A 24,155-nucleotide genomic window follows, 5' to 3' on the forward strand; every position below is an offset into this window, starting at 1 on the left:
AGCATGCACAAAGACATCATTGCATCTTACACATAGCGCTGTCATGAGCTGGCATTTTCATGAAAAACCAAAGGGCTTTTGGGTAATTTAGGGAGTTCGATGTAAACGACGCAGTGGTAGGTGAGGTGCCGTGTCTATTTTCAGTACTACTTTCAAAGCGCAGCACAATGTCATTTTTTCACGACAGCATTAGCTGCAAAGAAGACATGCCAGAAATATAATTACAGCAGGTAGTGGAAGCATGTGCTCAACAAACATTAGTTATCACAGTAAATGGACATGATTTCTCAGTTATCAACACCCTTTGTGTTATTACTCAACTTCATCTATAATGTAACACTATATGTAAGGAAATCAAACAGCAATTGACAGCATTTGACAGGAATTCACCCATATGCACACCAGAGATGTTCAAGTCGCAAAATACAAGTCAAGTCACGGGTCTTTAGGCTAGAGACTAAGTCTCAAGTCAATACCAGGATAAGCTTAGGGACAGGAAATGGAAAATAACTATATTACCTATATTATTTATATATATACACAACGGTATATGTATTATGTATATTCTATTATATTACATTATATTAACTATATTACCTTGGCAATAATTTTCGGCAACTTCAGCCATGTCAACGTTTGTTTATATTTGACGCTTCTCTCTGATTTGCCGCTCATGATAAACGATGTTGCGATACGTCATGAGAAAAAGGTATTGCGTCCCAAACCACTGCAACAAAAGTAAGGAATAATATCAAAATTAACATACAAAGAAAGTATTTTTTCTATAACTCGCTCACAGCGTCTGGATAATGGAGTCTTATTGTTCATGAGTTATTTTGGACGAAAGCGAGACGAGAGTCATTAGAGAGTAGGTTCATGTCAAGTCTGAAGTCTTCTTGAAAACGACTTAAGTGCGACTTCGACTCGAGTCGCTCACTCGAGTGCCCATCTCTGATGTACACAGGTTTGCATCATGAAAGGTGGGATGTCAGTACTGGTACGGTGCTGGAATTGGTATTGGAGCATCTGCAAATATAATGATATCATACTCTGTTTTAAACTCTTGAGAGACTTTTAGACTTATTTACATGGAGTTATTTCAGCCATGTAGGGACTCCATGTCATGTAGGGACATGGAGGTTCTTTCTTAAGGACCATCGATTATCTGTGTTTGCTCTAGACAAGGTTATACGATTTTAGGTCGGATCCAGCTCATTAAGTCATGAGAGCATCCTGTGTTTGGCTTCATGAATCTGGAAGGCCTATAGCTTCCAGATTCATGAAGCCAGACAGGAAAAAGTTTATCACTAAGGTGTCTAAGATGAGCACACTGGGAGAGTTCAGATCCCTGCAGATGGACTGAAATAGTTTAGCGGAAAGAACTTTACTCATGCAGATCCATGAGTTGACCACCATACTCCACCATACTCAACCATGCTCCACCATACTCCACCATACTCAATCACACTCCACTGTACTCCATCATGCTCCACCATATTCCACCATGATCCATCATGCTCCAATATGCTCCACCACACTCACCATGTTCCACCATAGTTTCATTCTCTGCTTTGCTAACATCTTGCCCCAATTTTAGGTGTGATGCTTTAGTGCTCAAGAGTAACATGGCAGTAAAAGTAACATTAGAGCCTGAAATAGTTATGATTTCCTGGGAGAGATTTATAGTACTGTAGTGTATCACCTTCCCTTCAGGGGAGAAGTTGTTTCAAAAAAGAGTGTTGTATCTTCTCAGAGAGTGATATAACCAGGGGTGACTCAGCGTATGACTGGTAAACATGATCTTCAAGGTATGGAAATAGATACAGATTCACTCTGTTCTGCAGTGGATCTAGGCATCATGACAGCTAAGGAGGAGTTCTGAGAACATGACTCAGTATTGGTCTTAAAGAATACCTCAGATCATTGCAACAATTTCTCTGTAGTTGGTAAATCCATACAAGCGTTCTAGTTTTGCATCATCGAGTCAAATTTTCCTACTTGCTAAGTCTAGTAATGTCACCAAATGGGTTTATACAGAACAGTCAAATTAAATTGCACTCTCACTCTCCCAGTACATACACATACTCAGAGCAAGAGGCAAGTCTTTAAAACACAGAAAAGGAAAAGGCTGGCAGGGCAGCAGAATGAGCAATAATAGTGCAGCAAAGGTATCATGCCTTGCAACACAGCAACGACAGCAGGAACATGTCTCAATAATGACTGAGATAAAAAAAACAATGAGCTGCACGTGAATCATGTGAACTAATAGTGAGAGGAGGAAGCCTGTCAGTGAAGATGTGTGGAAGAGTGTGTAGAAGTTGGCTGGTATCCCCCACCCCCACTTGTAGATACTCGTATTCCGCAAGCACATCACCATTATCCTTCACCTATACGTGCCCCAAGAAATTCAGCAAGAGTTGCTTCACGAAATTCACTCTTTGCCTAGCCCTGGTCATCCCAGTATCCAACGCACCCTAGTGTTAACACAGGTATAATACCGGTGGCCAAACATGTCTAGTGACATTTCGGGGTATGTTAGACATAGCAGGACCCCACCACAACTGCCAGCTGGTCTCCTGGAACCCCTCCCGGTACTCAAACAAACCTAGTCTTATGTTGCAGTGGATTTTGTCATGGATTTGCCGTCATCCCAAAGTAACACCTGCATATTAGTGGCTATAGATCGATTCTCCAAAGCTTGCCCTTACCTAAACTCCCCTCAGCGATGGAAACTTCAGAAGCTATTTTTCATAACATATTTCATTTTTTGGCATCCCTGAGGATATCGTATCAAAGGCCACTAATCAAAGGACGTGTTTGGAAATTGTTTCGTAAATTTCTGAACGTAATGGTAAGGCTATCATCCCTGGTCTAACGGGCAGAACGGTTAAACCAAGAAGTGGGAAGATTCCTAAGATCCTACTTTAGTCACTCTCAAACTGACATGTGTACATATTCCAAGAGCAGTCACACATCAGAAGACCCCACCCCCCGCATTTAAATGTATATATGTTTATAGGATTGAATAATTGAATAAAACAATAAACAATAAAGTATCAATAGTCTTCCGAAGAAAGGGGGTGGTGGTGGGGAAAAAACGGAGACGTAGGTGTGGACCTGTGTACATCCCTGGTCAATTAAAGTGGCTCTCCACCCGTGACCTCTGTCTTAAGAACACATTATATTGGCCCACTTAAGGTACTGTGCCGCTTCAACATGGCGTCCTACAAGATGCAGCTCCCCCCACATTATCTCATTTCTCATTTCATGTTTCTCTGCTCAAACCTGTGGCCTCCTCCAGCACGTCACCTTCTGCCCAGGCTCCGCCCCCTCCACCCCCTCCGCCCTCTCCACCCCCTCCACCCCTTGATGTCGACGGTTCTCCCACCTACCTAGTTCCATGTCTACTGGGCATTACAATGAAGGTGTGGGGCTTGTGGTCTCCAGTCATTGAGCCTTCTGATAATCTGACATGTTGATGCTGTCATCCAGCCATGTCATGTTCACTCACAGTTGTGATAATGACTTGGGTGGAAAGCAATGGCTCAGTGACCCGTCATGACTGTGGTCACCTGCAGACCCCTCACTTTAGTTATGATGCTTTAGTTATAAGCCTGCCAGAGACACATGCTAATCACTGGCATGTGTGTTAAATAAATGAATGTTTAATTTGATGTTTACATATTTAACCTATATTTTGCATCCTGGTTAAATACTTCTACAAAGACAGTTCCATAATAACACCTAGAAAATGGTCCAGCTTGCCAGAGGATGTGCTGATACCATGAATGGATGTGCTGATGCCACCAGCGGACATGCTGATGATGCCAGCGGATGTGCCGACTCTGTCCTTCCTGAGGCTCAACATCCACACTGGAGGGACTCAGCCTAGTTACATTGTACTGTACTAGTTCTAAACGCCATTTTCTATCCATTCCCTTCCTTGATGCAAATCAGGTTTCAGCACGGCATACAGTAGATCTACCATAGTTCAGCAAAATGTTGCACTCCCCTAAACTGCCCTAGAGTGGCGTTGACTAGTGGGAGCGGTTAGGGGTATTTAAGTAATAGGATGATGAAGCCTCTATAATCTATGCATGGCCTCAAAACATCATCCTTTTTAACAAAGAAAACGCTGGCTGAGGCCCTGGGCCAGAGCCTCTGTGATGTACTGGCCTATGACCTGATGTCTCTTTTTAAATTGTTGTCATGGTGACCGGCGTCAGCCAGAAGAGGATGGGTTCCCCCCTGAGTCTTGGTTCCTCTCAAAGTTTCTTCCTCATACCCTTAGGGAGTTTTTCCTTGCCACTGTCGTCCTTGGCTTGCTCACTGGGGGCTTGGACTCGGACACTTGTAAAGCTGCTTTGTGACACAACTGTTATAAAAAGCGCCATATAAATAAAATTTGATTGATTGATTGATTGATTGATTGATTGATTGATTGATGTACTGGCCTAGTGATACACTCTGCAACAGGACGGGACAGCTCACCCTCATCACTCACAATGAGGGGTCAGGAGAACTGTGCTGTCTGCCAAACTGATATATGGTGTTGGAATTGGTAGCCCACTCAATTTGGTTGCAGCGGGTTTCTCTGGGTAGTGTCTGGAACTCAATGGCGTATTCTGCCACTGCATAGACACCCTGGTGCAGACGCAGCAGGGCTTGACAACACACCCTTCCTCTACAGGGTGGTTAAAGACATGAGTTCTTTAATTGACTCAGAGTAGTCCGTCAACATCAGAGAGGACCTGGACACCAGCGCAGTTCACCAAGTATGGGTCCTTTGTGTGAGCCTTGAGATTACATTGGCTACTTTGGCTTGGTCAGACAGGCGGGGTTGGAAATGAAAACACTGTTCCCACTGGACCATGAACCCTTTGCAGTCTTCAGGATCAATTGGGGTAGGGTTCCATAGAGGCAATACTAAACAAAGCCACCTCTGGACCTGTAGCTCACTTGGTGGCCACCTGTCTGGCCTCCAATCTCAAGGAGAGGCTCTGGGCACAGTGGGCTAGGATTGTTTATCAATCTCCTGACCTTGCCGTCCAAGTGCTGCCATTTGACCAGCCAGCAGGGCGTCCCATTCCTGACCGCTCGCATCGCTCTGTAATGGTGGTGGCAATGAGGGAGCGAGACACAAGGTAGCTGGTAAAAAGTCTTTATTATCTATTAAGACTTTCAGAACACAGCAAAAGCAAAAGGCTGGCAGTGCTGCAGACCAGGCTCTAAGCAATCTTTGCAAACAGATTCAGGCAGTCACTTAGGAGACTCAGGGACTGGCATCAAATCACACATGGATTTGCAATGCGCATCGACAACAGCAGGAACCTGTGTGTCTAGATAGTTTGTCTAAATAGGGAAGCACAATGTGAATCATGAGAATCACACAAAGTAATAATTTGAAGAGGAGGAATGGGGCATTGTCTGTGAGAGAGAGTGGGTGGAAGAGAGTTTGTGTCCATTTTTAGGCTGGGACCAGCGCACCTTGACAGGATGGAAGCAAACAGGAGTCTCCAAGGGAAGTGTGTAATGAAAATGAAACAGATCATAAAAGTGCACTAACTCCAATTAAAGAAGCCAATGTAACATAAAATGACTGACAACAGTCATGAAACTAAACAGGGTTTAAAAAAGGCATAATATGATAAGGCTAATCATATATGGCCACTAAATGTAGGCATGGACTAACAACACACACCTGAAGGAAACGTGGACTAACCAACAAGATAAGTGACAATATATGTAAGAACATGAACACAAGTCCATGTGCTGAAACGCCATTGCATGCAGGTGACTAATGGCAGGAGGAGGGGCCATGACAACAGCAATAACACTGAGTCTCCTTAGTTATGTCTGTGGCATTCTTGTCCATTCTTCAGTGCAAATTTGCTGCAACTCTCCTAAATTATGTCAGTCATCTACAGGTCATGACTTTTTGATTTGAGTGTGGGCTGCAAGCTATTCCTTACTAACATTTACTGTGTGCTTTGGGACATTGTGAAACTGTACTGCAGGAAAATGGATCTATGTTACTTGAGCAGATTCTCCTCCAGGATGTATTTGGCTAGGTTGCTGTTCATGGCAGTGAGCGCTGTTTCCTCCTTCAGAGCAGACACCTGAGAACATGGTGCGGCCTGGTTGTGCGTCTGTGCTGGGTTTCCACCAGACACCTCGCCTTCCTGTCAGGCCCAAAATCTCAACTTTGTTAGACTGCAACATAGGTTTCAGATTATGAAACGTGCTCGTGTCTGTTTTTGAGTTTACAATTCTGAAAATTCTTTCCTAATATTGAAAAATGGGATTGCAAGATTTTGGTACTAATACTCTGTGGGACCGTGAGTGATATGATTGTCCTGACTGTATGTGTTATATTTGGTGATTCCTTTTGTCAAGGATCTAAATCCAAACACTGGCAAGCACTGCGTTATAAATGGATTCTCTTTTAACAGCTTTAATTCCCAAAACCTATTTAGGTTTTAAAACGGGTCCAGAAATTCTCCAAAATCAACTCCTGGCTTACATTTACACTTTAGGGGAAACAGAGAGCTATAGACACAGCTGCAAGCACACACATGCATGAAAAGAGAAAGAGAGAAAGAACAAGACAGAGATTGGGAGACACAGGGGTACAAAGAGAAAGAAAGTAATTGGTGGAGAGATGTGTTTGAACCCCATTTGTACACATAATTAAAAAAAAATGTTTATGGCATGATGGATGCAAGGGGGTTAAGGCTTAGTCTTAAGCCATGTGGTCTTATGTAAGAAGAATTAATTGTTTTATATATGTATAAACCTTCATTCTGTCAAATATATGAAGTGGAATGTTTACATATAAACACAGTAGATGCATTTTAATGGACCTAAGAGGTTATCCTGGCTAATGATGAGCAGAAGGCAGCAGGGCCCTGGTCTTGCCAACTATTGGTTAACCAGGCCCATTTTTGGCTAACTCTGCCTCTTTAAGTATTGTGTGTAGGTGAGTGTATGCATAGCACTGCTCTTTCCCAGGCTGTTTTCAGTAGAAGTGAAAACCTAGCTCAATCTGGCCTGCTTCAGAGAGGTGACTACAAAACTCCAGATCCTGTGTAATAATTTACAATAAATAAAGCTGTAGCAATTTTGCCAAGGAAATAATTTATGTGTGCTGACATGTTACATATGCATAATATTATGATAAGCTGCCTTTTCCCCTTGAGTCTTTTCTGATAGAAGTGGGAAGTTTGACAGTATGATGTACTTGAGGACCTGTATCACCTCTTGCTCATAAATTTGACATGTGTTTTGTTTTCTTTCTCTCTCTCTCTCTCTCTCTCTCTCTCTCTCTCTCTCTCTCTCTCAGTGATGCTTCTGGACACAACTGAATCCACCTCTGAACTTGGCTGGACAACTTATCCTAATACTGGAGTGAGTTCAACTCTATCATCAGTGTTATCCACTTAAAGGATGAGGGCATTTCACAATTTCTCTGTATGATCAGTGCCAAAGAGCCTAAGAACTCATCCCCATAAAGCACTGATGCAATAAGGTTGTGATCTTAAGAGAAAGGTTCAGCCAAGTAGGGGGTGCCTTAAAAATTTCTCCCAAAATATTTTCAGTTATTAGCATCTCCAAAATTTCCTATGCAGTGTGTATTTGATGTTTTTTTAGGCAGGCCTGAGCAGAGGTTCTCAGATATGGACCTCAAATCCAAACTTGGTTCTGATTATTGTAATTCCTTGCAGTTATTAAATTATTACTTTATCTGGTTGGTAATTGGTATTTGGACCTGGACTTTGAGGACTGTCATTTGAATGCCTCAGCCTTAAGTGTCTTTTTAGTGTCTTGATTTCTGTTTTCACATGCGAACACACTCTTTACTCACACAACTGAATACACACATCTGAAATGAGACTAAACTTTCTTGACCTTTATGACTTAGGCAGTGTTTGTTAAAAACTCATATCTGAAAATTACCATTTCCTCAACAATGGTAATAATTCTACAATAAATAGTGCTACAAACTGTCTGAGTTTGATGTTAGAGTCAAAGTCATGCAAAACAAACGTAATGCAGATCTTAACACCAACGTGCTGGTGTTAATGCTGGTGGAAGGATCTGTGTATGTAGGGATAATTGTAGATCCCTTATTTGTTCTAAGAAAGTTGCCTCAGTTCATCTGAACACAGGTTTATTTATTTAGATAGGATTTATCACCCATCCAAGTGACCTCTTCAGTATCATCTAGTTGTAAACTAGCTGAATTGTTTACATCTAGTTGTTTAAACTAGACTAAAGTGGTCTGAAGAAGTTACTCGGATGGGTGATGAAACGTATCTAAGTAAATAAACAAACTGTCGATATGAGCTGAATAAACTTTCTCGGATTCTTCTACTTGAATTTCTGAGCATGCATCAAGTGTCATCATGTGTTCTTCCACCTGTTAAAAGCAGATTCAGATGTTGGCGGGTGAAGCTTCACACTGTGAGAACTGCATAAGTGAACTGGGTTTAGAGAGGGCAGTGGAGGAATAAAGAAATAGAAAATGAGAGAAGGAGTCATGAGTTCATTATTATTCCTTATTTCTCACAATCTCTATAGCCATTCATCTCCAAGAGATACACACACACTGCCCCCCTCTCTCTCTTTCTCTTCTTTTTCTCTTTTTGGCTGTTGAAGCCAGCAGACCAGGGAGATCTGTTACATCATGGCCCTGGGCCATCTTGCCTCTAACCTTCAGAAGAGCACAGCACTCATCCAATTACTTGCTTTACTCATCTATCTATCTATCTATCTATCTATCTATCTATCTATCTATCTATCTATCTATCTATCTATCTATCTATCTATCTATCTATCTATCTATCTATCTATCTATCTATCTATCTATCTATCTATCTATCTATCTATCTATCTATCTATCTATCTATCTATCTATCTATCTATCTACTTTCTTTCCTGTCTATTTTTTTGTTTGTTCTGCAAATCTGCTAATCTCTCCATCTGTGTGTTTATATAAGGCCCTTCTCAACCCCTCTCTCAGTCTTCCTGCTTGTACATGAAAGCCACTGCTCACATTTATTTGTTGGTTTGCTTCCCCTCTTCCCCTCAGCACTCGATTATTGCTAATCTCCGTCACACTCCTGTGTTGGCATCTCTTCCAGCTCCGCTCTGCGTGTATGCATGTTTGTGCTTGTGTTCATATGTGTGTGTTCATACTTGTGTGTGTCTATGTATGTGTGTGTACGTATGTGTGTGTACGTATGTGTGTGTTTGTTCATACGTGTGTGTGTGTGTGTACATATGTTTGTGTTTGTGGATGTGTGTGTGTGTGTGTGTGTTCATACGTGTGTGTGTATACGTATGTTTGTGTTTGTGGATGTGTGTGCCTTTCTGAGGAGATTTGGTATATTTCTGGCATTTTCAGCTCAGAATAAATTGCATCAGTGAGCTGGCTAAGATGAAGGCACCCCTTCACTCCGGCTTGCTGATTTCCTACTATGGTGGCATTGTTCTGAGGGAGACATCAGAGTCAGAGACATGACAAATCGATTTGATCGGCGTCCTTGTCCTTTATCGCATCCGTCCCTCCCTTCCCCGTCTGTAGTGGGATGAAGTGAGTGTGCTTGATGACAAGGGCAAGCTCATCCGCACCTTCGAGGTGTGCAACGTCAACCAGAACCCCCGTCTCCAGGACAACTGGCTGGCCACGCCCTTCCTGTACCGCCAGTCGGCGCCGCGGATCTTTGTCACGTTGCGCTTCTCTGTCCGCGACTGCGCCAGTCTGCGCTCTCCCTCCCCCACCTGTCGGGAGACTCTGACGCTCTACTACAAGCAAGCGGACTCCCAGAGGGAGCTGGAACGGACCTGGGCTGCAGAGGTGAGGCTACCCAGCAAATCACATTTAAACACAAAGTGGACATCCACTTAAAACCTCACCTGACAGAGAGAACCTCACCTGACAGAAGATTTTACTGGTTGCTGCCACAGAGCAGTCTACAGGCATTGAACCTTTTATGCACTTATAGCAGAGGTTTCCTAACCACATTCATTTGTAGTTATCCTACAGCAATATTCAAAATTGGCAGCTGATATATATGCAAAACTGCCACCTTGTTAGCCTGTTAAAACACTTTGTGTTTTTGGCAGCCTGTAGGTTACTACACACCCACACACTGATACACTACCATCCTGGCAATGTTCTGTGTCACCACAGAGTTACTGCCAAGACTAAGTGATCCAGGAGTTGTTGTCTTGGAAAGTTTCACCTCAGTGAGTTTTTGATAATGCAAATCGCATGGACTGCATTTCCCTTTACACTTTAATCTATAGGCTGGCTAGTTCAGATGGTCAGATTGTTCCTGGCCCGAAAATGGTTGACAAAAAAAAAGACGCATGATAAAAATCATTTTTGTATGTGTTGTGCTGGGATGGTGTGAGAATATATATATATATATATATATATATTCCATAAAAATATGGAATAATACATTTATCAGGTTCACAGTATGAGAGCTGGCCATTCACAGCTTGGGTAATCGGATATTATATTTACTCCTGAGAAAATGCCTAAAATGCCTAAGTTGTGACAGGAATAATGTGAAGATCCTGCAGCCTCTTCGTTCCAGCTCAGCTTCATGTCTCTCTCGTCTTACGTGTACACACTGGCACATTTCAGGTTTTACTTACATCACTGTGGTGTAAGCCATCGTAAGTCCTACTAAACAGAAATCCGGAAATCACAGTGTAGGATTTTTTTAGTGATTTGTTTGTGTGTTACTGCTGCAAATAAGTATTTAAACACCTGTGAAAATCAATGTTAATATTTGGTACAGTAGCCTTTGTTTGCAATTACATAGGTCAAACTTTTCCTATAGTTATTAACCAGGTTTGCACACACTGCAGCAGGGATTTTGGCTCATTCCTCCACACAGATCTTCTCCAGATCAACCAGGGCTGCTGAGAAACATGGAGTTTGAGCTCCCTCCAAAGGTTTTCTAAAGGGTTTAGGTCTGGAGACTGGCTACTCCTTGGTTATCCTGGCTGTGTGATTTGGGTCATTGTCATGTTTAAAGACCCAGCCATGACCAACCATGATCTTCAGTGCTCTAACTGAGGGAAGGAGGTTGTTTCCCAAAATCTTATAATAGACGGCCCGATCATCCTCTCCTTAAAACAGTGAAGTTGTCCTGTACCATGTGCAGGAAAACACCCCAAAGCATGATCTGAACACAGAACTTTCTCCCATGACTCCTCTGGATCACTCAAATGATCATGGGCAAACTGAAGACGGGCCTGGACGTGTGCTGATTTCAGCAGGAGAACCTTCTGTGCCATGCATGACTTTAAACCATGATGTCTTAGTGTATTACCCACAATAACCTTGGAAACAGTGGTACCAGCTCTTTTAAGGTCATTGACCAGCTCCTCCTGTGTAGTTCTGGGCTGATTCCTCACCTTTCTTAGGATCATTGCTACACCATGAGGTGAGATCTTGCATGGAGCCCCAGTCTGAGGGAGATTGACAGTCATGTTCAGATTCTATTTTCTAATCATTGCTCCAACAGTTGATCTTTTTTCACCAAGCTGTTTGGCAGTTGCCCCGTAGCCCTTTCCAGACTTGTGGAGATCTACAATTTTGTCTATGGTGTCTTTGGACAGCTCTTTGGTCTTGGCCATGTTAGTAGTTGGAGTCTTACTGATTGTGTGGGGTGGACGTGTGTCTTTATGCAGCTAACGACCTCAAACAGGTGCTTCTAATTAGAAAAATAAGTGGAGTGGAGGTGGACTTTTTAGAGGCGGACTAACAGGTCTTTGAGGGCCAGAATTTTTGCTGATTGGCAGGTGTTCAAATACTTATTTGCAGCAGTAACACACAAATAAGTTATTAAAAAATCATACATATAGGATTTTTTTTTTACATTATGTCTGTCACAGTGGACATGCACCTAAGATGAAAATTTCAGACACCTCCATGATTTGTAAGTGGGTGAACTTGCAAAGTCGCAGGGCATTCAAATACTTTCAAAATTTGTATTCAAATTCAAATACCTCACTGTATTAGAAGATGTTCGCAGTTTTTGGCAGCCTCGTCACATACATCAAATATACAGTATAAAGACTGCAGGAAGTAGTGGTATGAGAACATATTCTATATACTACAAGGGGTCCTTTGCATTTGTGAAGAAGCTAAGAAAGCACTGGCCCAACATTTGCCCAACACTCATTTTTTAAGTGCCACTCCAATTCTTCAGCATTTGCTACACTGATGTCACAAATTTAAGACCTAGTAATGTAGTGGCCATGAGGCCGCAGGGATCCTGGAGAAAAGGTGCCCATATGCACCATTACGAAAACCAGGGGCAATTTACTAAAGTAGACCTTCTAAATGTGCCAAACTCCTAATTCAGACTGTCTATTTCAAACGTAAATCTAGTTCTATAGAGCTCTATACCGCTTGAAGGTCGTTGTCAAGATGAGAGGCCGCTACTGTCATTGCCATCACCAGCAATACTTGTCCGTGATTTGGCATTTAAATGCTATTAATGCCATCACCAGCAATACTTGTCCGTGATTTGGCATTTAAATGCTATTAATGCAGATCACTGAAGCGGACCTTCAACTGCCATCATACTACAGCCAGAGGCTCCCTGTGGAATTTGTAGTTCCTTTAAGCTAGTTTTTTGTTTTAAGTGCTTTGATGCCATGCACAGGATAGTTCTATCAGAGAAGACTGTGTTATTCAGTAGGCTGTAAACTCCAGCACTCCCCACAATGCTCTAAATTTTAGTTGACCACATCTCAGAGCCCCATTTTGTAGAAGTACAGAAGCCATGATTACGTGTTTTCTCTTCTTAGTCTCTCTACTAACTCAATACTTTTATTCAACCGTACGTGAAGAAGGCTGATGAAAATATCAGTGGAATGTTCACTCTTTTCAAGCATAGGATCAAATCAAACCTATAATTTTCCAAAAAATTTGAGCAGAATTTTAACCCTTATGATTGCCCCTGCAGTTACAATTCATGTTAGATGTTTGTAGGCAGGAAGTCTAAGTTTTAAGTTTCCCTTAAAATATGCAAATGACCACTGGCCAAGGATGATGACTTCCACACTAAATTGCAGGCCACCTCAATGTAAGCCTGATGTGTTCTCTGTGGAGGTGTTCTACCAAATCTAGTGCTTTTTGAATGATGTGTACACATTTCTATAGCATTTGTAAAGGTCACAGTCTGTCTATTTCTCTCTCTTTCTTTCCCCTCTCTCTTTCCCTAGCCTTCCAGTGGGGAGACCAGAGAGGGCTGGGTGAAGATAGACACCATCGCAGCTGACAAGAGCTTCAGCCGTGTGGAGCCCAGCCTTCCTCACCAGTACAACCCAGACAGGGCGCGCCGTGTCAACGTCAAGACACGCAGCTTCGCACCCCTCACGCGCCTCGGGTACTATGGCGACGGGCGTTTGGCCTTTCCCTCAGTCTCCCGAGTATGGCCGCTTGGCGCAGTGGTGATCATGCGATGGGTTGCTTTTCCGAGGTGAACTCAGTTTGTCACAGCTGCCTACAGCTGCCGTGGGCCTCTGCAGACCCAGAGCAATCGAACTGAGTAAATATCAGTGACATGCTATGCTAATGCTTGCCGAAACAGGGTAACAGGAATATGACCAGACAGCAGGAATTAGTCTTCCCATTAGCTTGGCTTTCTTCCGGATAACATAAGATAAGAAAAACATTTTATTATTCCCCAAAGGCAAAAATTAGTGTTAGAAAACATGCATGACAAGCACTGAGTATGCAATGTAGAGGTAAACATAATAAAAATAGAATAAACCAGAGAGGGTTGAGAAATCACACAGTATAATTATATCTCCATAATATATTTGTGTGGTCTGTCTGTCTGTCTGTCTGTCTCTCTCTCTCTCTCTCTCTCTCTCTCTCTCTCTCTCTCTCTCTCTCTCTCTCTCTCTCTCTCTCTCTCTCTCTCTTTCTCTCCCACAGGTTTGTTCTGGCTATAGTGGACAGTGGAGCATGCGTGTCACTCATGGGTGTGTCTGTATTTTACCGCCGTTGTCCAGCCATGAGTCGTAATCTGGCCTCCTATCCAGCTACACCCTCAGGGGCGGAACCTACAGCTCTGGTGCCAGTGACCGGGACGTGTGTACCTCACAGCCAATCACAAGGCGGAGCAGCGCCCAGGATGCACTGTAATGCTGAGGGCGAATGGATGGTGCCTGTAGGAGTGTGCACGTGTGATCCAGGATATGAACCACATCAAAATGGCTCCACCTGTCTTGGTAAGTTGTGTGCTGCTACACTGAGGTAACAAGCAGTCATGATTATTTGGAGCTTTTAATAGGATTATTTTTTTCTGTCATAGCAGATATCTACTTTCTGTCACCACTGTCATGCTCCTGACACACACAAATGTACGCACACACACAAATGTGCACACACACACACAAACAGGCACTGAATGCGAGAAAGGGACACAGCTCTGACAATTACGAGACTGGAATTTATTGTAACCTCTAACCTCCTTCCCTGCAGCTCTTTGCTGTGTCATTGTTGGTCTGTGTCTGTAGAGTCCATGCACATGTTTGTGAGGATGTGGCTTGTGTTATTGTGGCTGTGAGTCAATAGTCCATGGTCCCTTTGTCGCTGTCATTCTAATCTGTGTTTGATGGCTGAGACACAGTGTGTGAGTTACTACTGGGGGGGTGAGGAGAGGAGGTTTGGGTGGGGTGGGGGGGGGGGGGGGGGGGGGGAGTACAGATTTGTTGACTGACAAAGAGACCATCTGCAGCACGCACCGTTTTTTTCATAGTCCGTCATAGCATGTGTGTCACAGCACAAATGGACACATGAGCATCAGAGGTACATGTATGTGGGGGGGGGGGGGATTGTTGTGCATCGTGTGTGTGTGTGTGTGTGTGTGTGTTGCTTTTATGTCAGCAGCTGCACACACATCTGTGTCTGTGTAAACAGAGGCACGAGTGGACACTTTCATCTGGAGGAGAAACAGAGGGAGGAGGAGGAGGAGAGGGTGGAGGTGGAGGTGGAGGAGAGGGAGGAGAGGGAGAGAAGGCATCAACAAGTGTCCCCCACCTGAAGGGCAGTGTTGGAATGAACGTCTGCGACATGCCAGTGGAAGGCAAGGGACACGGCAGGGTTATAGTCCCAGGGTGACAGGGGCAAACGTGGCAAAGGCGTCAGCGGACACCCCAGGGAAGAACAGAAAGAGAGGAGGTGAAGGAGAAAGAGTAGGAGTGGCGGGCAGGAGAGCGATGTGACACATTTAGGTCATGGTGATGTAAATGCCGCTCGAGCGTGAAGAAGTGACAGAAACAGGGGAGGGGGAGGGGCCTGGCATACAGTGAGTGGACACAAGTTAATGACACACAGATTGAGCTAGCACAAATTCTTAGGAAGGGGAAAATATGGGGGGCGTTAGAGCAGCGGGGGTAGTGGGGTAGTGGTGAGCCTGACGGGCACTCTTTGTCTTAACAAAGTTCTCTATGACCCACTTATCTGGGTGCTCATTCTACCTGTTATTTTTGCAGTCCTAGGCTCTGACATATAAGACACATTTTTAAACGCGCAAAAAAACATGAAACCGCAGACATGAACATTCTTGCAGCGAAGCGCCCTGGCACAGAAACACACAGTGGATCAGATGCTGCCTCAAAGACATGTAGGCAAAAAACACACACACACACACACACACACACACACACACACACACCACACATGCACGTTTTGCACAGATGGACAGAACTGGAGAGCTCCCACTCCCTCTCCTTCGGCCTGCTTTTCCCTGCATACAGGAACACATTCACAATGAGGTAGTAATCCATTGTGCTGATTATGTAAGGTGAGTGTATGTTGGAAACCTAAACTGAAATTTCCTTCCATAACCCAACCCAGTGAATTTAAATCATTGCTCTAAATGGTCTATATTTATTATTTGTTATTCTTACTAATATATAAAATAGTATTGTCTGACTAAGCATATTAATTTGATGTTTTAAGCTGCATCCTGTTGTCGTAGCCACTTTTTCCACAGTGGTGTAAGAAGTACTAGAATCACAGCTAAAGTCTTTCCTTTATTGAGCAGCATTTGGACTAAGATCAACAGACTTGTCTGTCATACTTCTCCATGGCAACAAACTCAAACACAGGATGGTGAAATAGTGAGTGGTACATTAACATACCAACCAAACTACAGGAAGCTAGCGAAGGTATAGTACAAAAACAGATGCATGCCATAAACACGGCTAGTCCACAAATCACAGTGGTCAAAAACAGAGGGGCAGGTTAGGGAAACCACAGTCTCTGTCAGCGAATATCAAAGCCAAATAGAGCTGGCTTAACCACACAGAACAGTCGCAAACAAGACTTAGCAAAGGGTGCTGCTAACAATTGTCTTTACACTGACAGGGTAAATTGTAAAACGTGGGTTGATGTTATTAATCTAGAGAGCTGGAAGACTTGATACAGATGGGATGTGGGCGCAGGTGTCATGCGGCCTAAGGGTAAACTTCACCTCACCAGCATAGACTTTCCCCATTTTGGAAACAGCTGGTCACAAAAAAGTCTAACTCAAATAAGTACACAGGTAATTCCTGCAGAAGATTTGTCTGCTTTTACCTTATTTTGGCCTATATCGTTTTTCATATTTTTGGAACATTTCTGAAAACTATCTGTTCAACCTCACTGTCATCCATTTGTACACATCATCCTTTGATTAATTTAAAATGCTTTGGCACATTTATACAGTCTAGTTGAAAAGCTGTACTTTCCAAAACATTTATGTATTTGTTTGTTGTTTAAGTTATTATATTTATATGTTCTCAGAATCTGTAAAATATATTTCATACTATTTGAGATTTTTGGTCAATGTCTCCTGAACTGATTAACTGCTCTCAGGTGAAACTTGACTTTCACTTATGAAGGGGAATGTGTGTATGAGTAGAATGTGTGTATGAAAGGGAATGTGTGTATGAATAGAATGTGTGTATGGAGATAATGTGTGTATGAATAGAATGTGTGTATGAATAGAATATGTGTATTGAGAGTGTGTGTATGGAGATAATGTGTGTAATTATTTCCAGAAATGCACTTCTTATTTTGCAAATTGTAATAACAAAACATCTGAGAAAACTGTCATTTACAAAAATACAAACAGTGCTCACCAAAAATTGTCAATTTGTTAATGAAAGAGTAGTCAGTGCACAGCAAATGATTCTGTTTGGATTAGAAACAAATGAAGACATTTACTTTTAATCCAAAATTTGCAGTAGATTTGTAGATTTGGATGTTCATTGTACACTAACAGAGAAAGTGTTGACTTGACTCTGCTATGAAATGTTCTAAAGCTATGGTTCTAGATATTCTGCTATGGAGTGTTCTGAAGATGTGGTTCTAGATGTTGTGCTATGGAACATTCTAAAGCTGTGGTTCTAGATGTTGTTCTATGGAGTGTTCTAAAGCTGTGGTTCTAGATGTTGTTCTTTGGAGTGTTCTAAAGCTGTGGTTCTAGATGTTGTTCTATGGAATGTTCTAAAGCTGTGGTTCTAGATGTTGTTCTATGGAGTGTTCTAAAGCTGTGGTTCGAGATGTTGTTCTATGGAGTGTTCTAAAGCTGTGGTTCGAGATGTTGTTCTATGGAGTGTTCTAAAGCTGTGGTTCGAGATGTTGTTCTATGGAGTGTTCTAAAGCTGTGGTTCTAGATGTTGTTCTATGGAATGTTCTAAAGCTGTGGTTCTAGATGTTGTTCTATGGAATGTTCTAAAGCTGTGGTTCTAGATGTTGTTCTATGGAATGTTCTAAAGCTGTGGTTCTAGATGTTGTTCTATGGAGTGTTCTAAAGCTGTGGTTCGAGATGTTGTTCTATGGAGTGTTCTAAAGCTGTGGTTCGAGATGTTGTTCTATGGAGTGTTCTAAAGCTGTGGTTCTATATCCTGAAGCAGTACAGAATCGTGATCAGCCTGGAGGCCAGCCATCTCTGTCTGTCCTTTGTGGCCTTAAAGAGCCCATAGCATGAGTGTATGAAGCAATTATATCTGCTGAACCCTAATCAAAAGATCAAGAATTGTGTTGAAGATCCAAATGTCATTGTTTATATTTAATTAACATTTGTGGCTTTGAGAACAATTTCTTGAATGCTTTGATTAAATTATTAATTTTCATAAGCTTTGATATATAGTTTATGAAGAACAAAGTTTAGAAATAGCATTCTTCAAACTGCAAGTTTTGGAAATCTAAAATCATCTTACAAAAGAACTGACACTTGTGAAAAGTTTTTGATTGAATTAGTTTAAAAGTTTTTCAACTCTGCAATGTTGGGACTGTCCATTTTTGTCTTTGTTGGTGAGCATCTGGGTTTTAAATCTAATGCAGACTAGTCATACTGCTGTGGTCTTGATCAGTAGTAGAGGTCTGATGTTTGCCAGGGAGTTCTCAAAGGACACTTGTATACCTGTATGCAACAGTCTTTAGCATAGTCAGTGTACTCAAACAAGGTTACTGTATAACCCAAAGATCTTTAAAGTTTAATTTGGACCTTCGGATGTTTGTATTAACTTCAAAACAAAGACGATATGTTGTTTAGATTGGGATGAGTGATACAACCCCCCCCCCCCCCCCCCCCCCCAACTGCTTTTTGAGGTTTTGTTGTTACTGGAGAGTCACTATTTGCCACAGGAAGGGAATCTCTCCAGCACCTTCCTGTTCTGTCAGTGTGAGAGAATCCAGTCACACAGAATGTTTATACTCAATGCCAGTGGAATGGGTTAGAAATATACTTACACTATAGCGAGAGCAGGAGAATACAAAGAATGTGCTTTTATTTTCATTGTCTGTGCAAGTGCACTCAAGTGTCAGTTTGTGTTTCTCTGTACTGCTTATTTCTGGAGGCTCTGTCTGAGCCTCAGTGTGTGAGTGCGTATGTTAGTGTGTTTGTGCCATCTGAGCCATCATGTGTGTATGTTCGTGTGTGTGTGTGTGTGTGTGTGTGTGTGTGTGAGAGAGAGAGAGAGAGAGAGAGAGAGAGAGAGAGAGACATCTGAGCTATTGTGTATAAGCGAATGTGTGTGTTAGTGTGTTTGTGTGTTGTGATCAGAGTGTAGTGCTGCTAGCAAAAAAGAAACAAGTGAAAAAGCCATGTGAATAAGCTAGGAAGAGGGAGAGGAAGAAACTGGGTCAGCGATCTAAATACCACGTACGATGTCATCGGCAAATTATACACTCCACTGGCATCTCTCTGTCTCTTTTTCTCTCTGTCTACCTCTCTCTCTGTGCCTCTCTCTCCCTCTTTCCCTGTGTGTCTGTTTCTCTATTGCTCTCTCTTTCTCTCTCTCCCTCTCAGCCTGTTTACCTCTTTGTTCCTCTAGATCTGCATCTATGAATTACTCCTTTTCAGTCTCTAAGAATTATACTTTTTATCTCTTTGAAATGTCAACTTTTCTCCCATTTCTGTTTATTTCCCATGTAAAACCAGTCTTTCCTTGTCAATAGCTTCCTCTCTGTTTCTCTGTGTGCCTCTTCCACAAACACAAACCTTAGACTGCTTTAAAACTGCTATAGTCAGACTATACTCAGGCTATACTCAGGCTATGCCCAGTGCTCTTTAATCTACTCTAATTTGCTCTGAAATGCTGCCACTTTGAACAGCGCAATATTACATCGTTATTTATACTTTAACTCAAGTAAGGAATTTGCTGACCTAATCCATCAGAGACAATCACATGCATGAAATAATGTTGGAGAAAACAGGAAACAGAACAAAAAACTCTCCTTTCATCTACTTGTTTTCACATTTTCTCATCTGCTCCTCTGAGTGATGTCTCATATAAACAAAGAGATGAGAAGAGGAAGGTGGAGTTGTCCTTGCCACCTCTGCCGTAGCTGTATTGTGTCCACAGTAGAACGGAATTACAGGAAAGGAGAAAGAGTGGGTAATGATGGGTGTCAGTGAATAGTGCCAGCAAACGAGAGAGGGCTGTGCTAAGATGTGGAAGGTGAGGAAGTTTTGTACCTGAAGCGAGGCTTCACTGTCACGGCTGTGGGAGAACATGCTGGATAATGTGATCAAACCACATGAAAGATAGATAGAAAATGCCTCCCCGTGTTTCTCTCTTGCTGCTCCTGTCTGTCTCAGTCTCACCTCTAATGATAGTGTTAGAGAGCGAGTCACAGATTTGATAGACAAGTGAGAACACGAAAAGCCTTTTATCATCTGGAGTATCCTGACGGTCTTTCTCTTCACTGTTTTAACCCTCTCTCTCTCCCTCGCTCTCTCTCTCTGTCTCCTTGGCCTCCAGCATTGCGCTCAAAGACACACACCCACACACACAAACACACACACACACACACACATACCAATGCTGAGACACACAATGCCAAGGCTAGACTTGAAATGGTGTTGGTTGTTAGACAGCACTACACGAACGATGTGCAAGGTGTTTGAGGAGGTTAGGCCCCAGCACTCTAACAGCCATACGGACCTCCACGCCTTAAAACACTTACTCACTCCTGGCCCCTCCTACTATGTCACTATGTCTCGTTGTGAGTGTTAAAGCTCTCAGTTGCAGTGTGAACCTTTACCAACGCAGTGTCTGCCCTGTTTTGGTTGTTTTTGCACCTCAGAACTGCAGAGGTATAATCTGGTAGTTTTAACATACCTATCGGCATTATTGCTTAGTTTTGTAAATGTAGATCATGTCCTGTGAGTATTATTTGCCCCACAAGATCAATTGACCTTCTGACAGGAAACCTAAAATACTGTCAGAGCTGGATCACTGTTGATCTCTTGTTAAAAGCTGGTTGCTTGTTCACAATTGATTGTTCAAAAAAGGAACAAAAACTATTGAATGTTATAGGTTTGCTGTTCCAAACAACTCTACAGCAAAATAACTGCAAAGGTTTTTATAACATTCATTCTGCTAATATGACATTATTGTACACATTCAGTAAAAATTAATTATCTGTCTCTGACCTGAAGACATACATAAGATCTTCTCTGTCAGGACGTGATGGTTCATTCACTGATTTTGCACTGTTAAGGGCAACATGAGCGTTGGATGTTTTAAAGTCATTATATCACTCCTCCTCCTGACTCCTTTCACTTTTTGTCTCTCTCCTGTGCTGCTCCACCAACTCATCCCCACCCGCCCTCCACCCCCAGCCTGTCAAGTTGGTTTCTACAAGGCCTCTGCGGGTTCGGCTCCCTGCACAGAGTGCCCCACCAACAGCAGGACGGGACTGGAAGCCTCTGAAGTTTGTGAATGCCGCAGTGGGTTCTACCGCTCACCTAGCGATGCTAACACCTCCACCTGCACAGGTGAGGAGCACACGGGACACACACACAGGACATCTACAGGACACACACAGGACACCTACAGGACACACACGGGACACCTACAGGACACCTACAGGACACACACAAGACACACACAGGACACCTACAGGACACACACAGGACACCTACAGGACACGCACGGTGCATCCACAGGGCAAATATGCAGGTCCCAATGGCATGGAAAGGATATACCTTCACTAAATAAACAATGTGACAGCTGACTATCAATCATGGCTAATCAGGCTTAGAAGTGGCATTTTGATGTCAATAATTGGGCAAGTAACAAGGCTAAAAATGCTCTAGATAAATGTACTGTTTTTTGTGGTTAGTGCCTTAAGTTGGAACCGATATACAGGGTGGAAGGGTTACGTGTACTGGAATGTGTCCTGACCCTCCAGGACCCCCCTCTGCCCCGGTCTCTCTGTCATGGGAGTACGAGAGCTCTGAGGGAGGGGTGTCTCTGCGCTGGAAGGCCCCGCTGGACCTGGGCGGGAGGAGTGAGGTGTGGTACAGCGTGGTGTGCCGCATCTGCCCCACCGCCACCACCAGCACCCCCAGTGTCTGCTCGTGGTGCGGCGAGACAGTCACATACGTGCCCTCTCAGACCGGCCTGAGACACACCAAAGTCACTCTCTCCAACCTGCTCACCAGAGTCACCTATCTAATACAGGTATGTGGACTACATTACCCATAAGTACCTGACTAACAAAACCCACATTGCTCATGAACAGAGAAAAAAACACTCTCTAATAAGTGTATTAATTTTCTTTTTTCTACTGACCTAAATATGAAACATTTGATGTTGTGTAGGAGACAGTCTCCAGCAAGACAGCCACTTCTCTTGCCAAATACTTTTAGGTCTAAGCACATAATACACAATGAAGCTGGCTGTGTTCCCAAGCTACAGAACTGAGAAGGAATACCTACAAAAAGGGCAGCCATCATTTACTTTTACGAGGTCCCTATAGGATTCTAAAATAGCTATTTTACAATTTAAGCAAAGGATCCAAAAACATAATGACCTCACCTCACTGAGCTCATGAGGTCCTCTACTTCTGCATGCAGAGTTCTCAGAACTTTGTTGTGTAATATATTTGTGTTTAGTTTTTCAATTGACACTGTCAAACTGGTCGGATTGAACCTAATCTGTAATTTTTTATCTAGCCTTACAGAGGTTTACAGAGTATAATCATTTGGACATATCATGAGCCTCCATGATATAATCATAATATCATAGCTTGTGGATTTCATTCAGGAGTTAAGTACTTCCGTCTTCCACCTCAGATTCGGTTAATAATGTCATGGCTGTGTTTGGAAACATCTGTCGATTGTCCGTGGATCACCTGATCATTGTCTTTGCTATGGTTTTCTGACTGACCAACAAAATCAGATACAATAGCTAACACTAGTCCAAAAGCCCAAGGACTGGGATACAATCAGAGTGCCATGTTAATGAGGTGTGACCCCTATGTGGTGAATATTATGCAACAGTAGTTTTCTTTATTAGTTTAAGTGCTGCTCAGCAGGTACCCAATGGTTTTACCAACAGCTACACAGAACACTTCAGGTGCTCGTAGACATCTATTTTTTGTATCACCTCACCTTTACCCATTAGCAACAAGCTTATATAAAATGCTACACACGCCATGTGAATCTCAGGGTGTTAAGATAAATACAAAAACTCTCAAAATCTCGGAATGCTTTTAAATAGACTACAATACCCAGCATCATCCATCTCACCACAATGCACAGAACATTAGAGCTCAGTGTTTTATGTTTACAAGTTATATTTGGTACAAAATTAGTGTTATGTTTAAACATGGGGTTAGGGGGCATGTTTCTAGTAGGGATGGTGGTTTCAATGCCACAATGCTAGGCTGTGCTACAAGTCTATATACAACTAGCGCACACTGGCCCTCTGTCACCTGTTAGCAGTGACCACAAGAGACTAAATTATCCATGAGCATCCACACAATGTCAGGTGACCATGTTACCCGTCAGCACTTAGATTATAAATGCACCTGGTTTCCATTTACCAAAAGCCGAAAGGTTATATAAGGAGGATAGATGGTGTTCTCTCAGCTTTGGTGCATCTCGTCCTCCTGTGCCATTGTGTTCAGGTCTGACCCCTTTTCCCACTCACAACCGTAAGCTGGACCTGAAAGTATGCTTGCCGTCTCAGTGTGTGAGGAGAAAACACATCAGTGGGATATTTATTTGCAAGGTCCATTTGCAGAAATTGCCCTGCTATATGTCACATCTTTGGACAGGTAGTTATTATAGTGGTAATTCCATTTCAATATAAGACAAAGTTCTACAAAGTCTGTTTTAATTGAGGCCTCAGAAGATTGCTGTGTTATTAAACAAACCCAGCTGTGATGTGATTTTCAGGTGCCATCAGTTCTGCATTGAAAGGCTTTTTCATTCTTGCGTATAGCATACGTATATTGTGTTTTTGTTAGATTTTTATTTTTGTAATTTGTAAAATTAGTTGCACTGAAGTTAAGGTTTTGTTCTTCATTGGTTTTAGCTGAAAATTTTAATCCTGAATTACTCAAGCTTAATTAAATAAAGGCAGAAAATCCTGTATGATTCTGAACAAAGGCCAGAAATAAGCCATGGTGCACAGGGGAGCGTTTCATGAAAGATGTGTGATTGGTGAATGGTTTTGATTGGCAGGTTCAAGCAATGAATGACGTGTCTGCCCTCAGTCCGTTTCCACCTCAGTTTGCCGCCATCAACTTCACCACCAGCCAGTCAGGTGAGGGAACTTATCTCATCTCACAGATCTGTGTTATCAAAGTAGGTGTGTTTGCACGTATA

The 24,155-nt window shown here is 42.6% G+C and overlaps 1 protein-coding gene across 2 annotated transcripts in view; it reads left to right on the forward strand.

Annotated features, from left to right (window-relative positions):
* Nucleotides 1-24,155, forward strand: part of ephb6 (eph receptor B6) — a 43,023-nt gene that overhangs the window by 5,995 nt on the left and 12,873 nt on the right. For both annotated transcript variants that reach the window (XM_076970906.1, XM_076970905.1), the window contains exons 2-8: nt 7,343-7,407; nt 9,587-9,859; nt 13,255-13,418; nt 13,973-14,268; nt 21,159-21,314; nt 21,731-22,002; nt 24,012-24,093. In XM_076970906.1, coding sequence (XP_076827021.1) covers nt 7,343-7,407; nt 9,587-9,859; nt 13,255-13,418; nt 13,973-14,268; nt 21,159-21,314; nt 21,731-22,002; nt 24,012-24,093 — 1,308 coding nt within the window. The remainder of the gene's footprint in view (nt 1-7,342; nt 7,408-9,586; nt 9,860-13,254; nt 13,419-13,972; nt 14,269-21,158; nt 21,315-21,730; nt 22,003-24,011; nt 24,094-24,155) is intronic.

This window comes from Brachyhypopomus gauderio, chromosome 13 (assembly GCF_052324685.1).
Source record: "Brachyhypopomus gauderio isolate BG-103 chromosome 13, BGAUD_0.2, whole genome shotgun sequence".
Taxonomy (NCBI): domain Eukaryota; kingdom Metazoa; phylum Chordata; class Actinopteri; order Gymnotiformes; family Hypopomidae; genus Brachyhypopomus; species Brachyhypopomus gauderio.